Below are 5044 nucleotides of genomic sequence, written 5' to 3'. Positions count from 1 at the left end.
CTGATTCCTTTGCAGAGCAACTACAAAAGCCTCTGCATCCCGTGTTTTTGAGAAGCTATCATATGATAATATAAATGTAACAGTTTTACAGTTATTTTGGGCAAAGGTGGGGGTAGGAAGAGTAATTATTTTACAAAGGAATTAACTATAGTTACATACATTTTTTTTTTTTCTGCGCCTGATACAAAACTTTTGACTGTGCAACATTACAACAGGAAGTTGCATTAGCTTTGGTTCTTTCAGTTATGTGATAGTGTTTTTAATATATGCACCATGTAAAATGCAAATTCTGAATACCTGTGGTTATCAGCATCTTAAAAATTCCTTGGATGGAATAGAGGTAGACGTCTACACCATATACACACTTTAAAGCAAAATGGTGCACAAATTAAAGAACATTTCTCTGGGAGAAGTTAGTTGGAGTTAAAACCTAATACCTATTATTTATGATCTATTTACAAAGTGTATATGCCCCATTGAGAAAGAGGAGCCTTTTTAGGTCAGCTCCTTTTATAACAGGTCTTTGGGAAGATAAGAGGCTTGTCAAAAGCCTGTAAGAAGTTGATACAATTAGTAGGGTAATAGGAGTTTATTTTAGTTGGTTTCAAAAATGTCTGAATTTATTTTTTGTGGTTAGGAATTAGACTGAGAGGAAAAAGACATTACAGCATGTGTACTTGGGAAATTACTCTTCTCAAATATATTTGAATGTTTCTTAATCACTATTCTTACACATGTAAAGTAAAATCAGCTTTACCATTCACAATGTCTTTATAGTGCTTACTGTCTGTCCCTATTATATATATTCTCTATATATTCTAAAAACTCTTGTGTAATCTCAGTAAGACTGTCCTAAAGGCATTAACTTTTAAAACTGTAATAAATAATTACAAAGTAACTAGAAATCCCTGACTTTACACAGTTGCAGTTCATTGCCCCACAGCAGCCTTAAAATAATCTATTAAATGATTATTAGAAACAATTAATTATACCAGAGAAATCTAAGAGCTCAAATGTAATTTCATGGTTATAATTTTCTTGTCAGGTAATAAAACGGGAAGAGCTTGGCAAGGATCTGTCTGACTGCTCTCTGTTCGATTTGCTGAAATACGATGATTATAATAGTGACAAGCACCTAGCTCTGGAAGAATTCTATAGAGCTTTTCGTAAGTACAAAGATTAGCCTATTCTTTCAGTCTTCTTTTCTCTTGCTTTGCTTTTCTAAAATTGTGCTTTTTTTTGTTTTTAAATCTTGAAACATCCTGATGCTGTACTTAAACAATGAGTATAATTTAACAGTCATGATATAGTAGAGAACTCCTTAGCAGAAATCAATGAGATCCACTAGTGTCCAGATTTCTGAGGGATTTGGGTAATGAATTCATAGATAATCTTTCTTATGCCAACATACTTTGATAAGCCTGTGTTGTGCACAAGCAGGAAGTAGTGTGGTCAAGACATAATCAATGAAACCGAAAAGGCTAAGACGCTTCCTCACACCCTGTATTTATGAGTGCTGATAAAGCCTTTTCTGACAAACCCAGCAATAAATGTGCTACTTGCATTATGTGCTTTTTGTCTTCATGGGACTTGGAGAGAGATACAGATTCGTGGTGTAATTTTGCCAGGTATTTGTTCTCTGAATGCCAAAGGTGACTGGGGACAAATGTGTACAGTATGTACAAACATCTTGTCCAAACCACTGGGGTGTGGGCCAGCTTGGTAGTGAGTAGCAGAAAGAAGAATGATGTTGAGATCTTTTGTACGGTATGTTACATGCCATATGAAAAACATCCATTTATTTCGTTACATCCAGATCAGAACTCATGATTTTCTCTCTTTACTACCTCAAATCTAAGACTGAATCTTGAAATCTGACTTTGGTTTCAGTAGCTGTTGCTCCACATTCAGCAACTTGGCAGCACAGGAGATCAAGTTTGTGCTCTTCCTATAATTATAGTTTCACTATGCATTGACTAGTCCATTAACGTACCTTCATTTTGAGTCATTACAGCCTGTTGCTGTAGTCATCTTGTAGTTTATCTTTGGACAACTGACAGGTCTCGGCCACTTTAGGTGATGCTGAATGAAAAAAAAAGAAAAAAAATCCTACTTATAAAGTTTAAAACTAGGAAATAATGAATGGGTATTAGGAAAAAAAAATGACTGTGTGGAAAGAAATAAGAATAAAACTCAAATTAATCATTAGGGAAGGCTGCCTGAAATTTTCTGTCCTGGTTTTGGCTGGAATAGATTTAATTTTCTTCCTAGTAGCTGGTACTGTGCTGAGTTTTGGATTTAGTATGAGAAGAATTTTGATAACATGCGATGGTTTAGTTGTTGCTGAGCAGTGCTTACACCAGTCAAGGATTTTTTCAGCTTCCCCTGCTCTGCCAGGTGCACAAGAAGCTGGGAAGGGGGCACAGCCGGGACAGCTGACCCCAACTATGCCAGACTACATGGCGTCATGCTCAGTGTATAAACTGGAGGGAGTCGGATGTGGGGGGCAGTGACTGCTGCTCGGATGTTGGGCGTTGGTCAGCAGGTGGTGAGCAATTGCATTGTGCATCACTTGTTTTGTATATTTTTTTTATAATTATTACTATTTTCCCTTCCTTTTCTGTTTTATTAAACTGTCTTTATCTCGACCCACAAATTTAATATTTTTTTTTCCTCTCCCTTATTCCACTGAGGGAGAGGGGGAGTGAGCACACATCTGTGTGGTGTTCAGCTGCCTGCTGGGTGAAACCACAACAGTTTCCTAGTTTTGCCCATTGAATTCTATTGCTACTTCCCTGAAAGTCTTTCAGAAAGTGTGATTTTGTGATACCAGATGGCTTACTGCTCCTAAAAAAAACTTGATCCTGCTTCCCGACATTGTCTGACTGCCTTTCTTGCAGTGCCCTGACAGTTATGGTCTCTCCTCTGAGTTGCTTACTAAACCAGCACAAAAATATTCACCGTCCACATCCCACCTCCAGTGCTGCTTAGTTGAGTGACCTGAACTGAATAAGTGAAGGGTCAGACCAGAACTCATGCAAAAGAGGTGAAAGGAGAGTACAGCAGAGAAATAGGGTGGGGGGAGATGGGGCGGGGGAGAGAGAACGAGATGTGGCAGTGAGATAAATTAATTCATCTCTACCAGCAAAACAGTAGGAAATACCTTAATTTCTTTATTAAAAGTTGTCATACAAGTCTGGCTTACCAAAACATATAGAATTACATAGCATCTGTAGAAAGGGACCCATGCATTATCTACAATTATATAGATGTTATAAATGTAGATCCTGAGTATATGCATAGATGAGGAAATATATGGTAGCATGTAGGATATAGAGCAATCCAAGAAGGTTAAAGACATGTTTAAAGTGTTAGCATGCTGTTTGCAAACACTGAAACCATGTATTAACAGAAGCATAACATTGTTCTTCCAAATAAGACTTTGATGTGCCTCTGAGGGACTATTTTGCATAGTTGTAAAACTCCAGACATAGGGATAACTTTTTGGTTTATATTTTTAATGGACTTTTAAATAATGAAGATCATTTCCATATGTTATGTTAAGTATTGTCTTAATATGAATGGTAATGGAAACATTAGATCACATAAAGTTAGGAATTGTTAGGTTTGTTGCAATACAATAGTGAGAAGACCCTATTTAAAACTACAGGGGTATCTCGGAAGATGATGTCTAGAGCGAGATTAATTCTTCTAAGTAGGTTTTTTTAACAAATGGTCTACATATTCATTTAATTGTTTAAAAATGAAACCTAAGAAAAGGTACTTGTTCGTTGTATATTGTGTGCCCAACAGGCCAAAGGAATGTGACATACCATTAGTCTCTGTAATTAAGACAAAACAAATGCTCTTGAAATAAATTTGAGGATTAACTCTAGTTCTATTGCATTTGGTCTCAAAAGAGTTTTAATTCTGTCATTCTGACCTACGTCAATAGCATTAACAAAAATTACATAATGCTATAAAAGTATACTAAGCTAAGCAAAACCAAAACAAATTAAATGATCGCCACCTGGTTGTTCGACTACTGCTCTTAGCTGATCCCAAGCTGAAACCAAGCTCTCCACACAAGCTGAACCAACCCCAGGCAAAGCAAATGGGACAGGCCCAGTCCACAGGCCTGTGTTGTTTTGCTTAAGGCAAAGACTATGACTTGTTACTGGTAATGGCAAGTCAGGATTTACCAGGATACGGAGAATTAATATAGACAGGGAACCAGATCCATGTAAGAAAATATACATAAGAAGCACTCATGTGACATCTTCCACACACCATTACATGCAGAGGTATCTCCTCATTTAAGTAACAACCTACGATAGAATTAAACATTTTAATTTTCTTCAGTAACGTGAAATAAGACTGTTGAAAATATATTCCAAGCAGTAATAAACCTGATTTTTTCCCCAGTATTTTCTTTAAGTATTTAATAATTTCAGTTTTGCATTCTAAACTTATTTGCTTCAGTCTTCACTGTCGAGGCTGGCCCTCAGGCTCCCCAGTCCTGGCAGGTAAGCAAGCAAGCTTGGAGAAAGGATGACCTTCCCTCTGTCGATGTGAATCAGGTTAGGGATCTTTTAAGGAAGCTGGACACCCACAGGTCCATGGGCCCCGATGGAACGCACCTGCAAGTGCTGAAGGAACTGGCAGATGACATTGCTGAGCCACTCTCCATCATCTATGAAAGGTCGTGGAGAACAGGAGAGGTGCCTGAAGACTGGAAGATAGCCAATGTCACTCCAGTCTTCAAAAAGGGCAAGAAGGAGGACCCAGGGAACTACAGGCCGGTTAGTCTCACCTCTGTCCCTGGAAAGGTGATGGAACAACTCATTCTGAGTGTCCTCTCCAAGCAAGTGGATGAAAAAAAGATCATCAGGAGTACCCAGCACGGATTTACCAAGGGGAAATCATGCCTGACCAATCTGATAGCCTTCTATGATGGCATGACCGGCTGGGTAGACAAAGGGAGAGCGGTGGATGTTGTCTACCTTGACTTCAGCAAGGCTTTTGACACTGTTTCCCATAACAC

The 5044-nt window shown here is 38.1% G+C and overlaps 1 protein-coding gene across 3 annotated transcripts in view; it reads left to right on the top strand.

Moving 5' to 3' along the window:
- FSTL5 (follistatin like 5) overlaps window positions 1–5044 on the top strand; it is a 310918-nt gene that overhangs the window by 168411 nt on the left and 137463 nt on the right. For all 3 annotated transcript variants that reach the window (XM_009639992.2, XM_009639990.2, XM_009639989.2), the window contains exon 5: window positions 1046–1166. In XM_009639992.2, coding sequence (XP_009638287.1) covers window positions 1046–1166 — 121 coding nt within the window. The remainder of the gene's footprint in view (window positions 1–1045; window positions 1167–5044) is intronic.

The sequence above is a fragment of the Egretta garzetta genome, unplaced genomic scaffold (genome assembly GCF_000687185.1).
Source record: "Egretta garzetta isolate BGI_Z169 unplaced genomic scaffold, ASM68718v1 scaffold615, whole genome shotgun sequence".
NCBI classification, from domain to species: Eukaryota; Metazoa; Chordata; class Aves; order Pelecaniformes; family Ardeidae; genus Egretta; species Egretta garzetta.
This window is presented reverse-complemented; position numbering and strand designations above follow the sequence as displayed.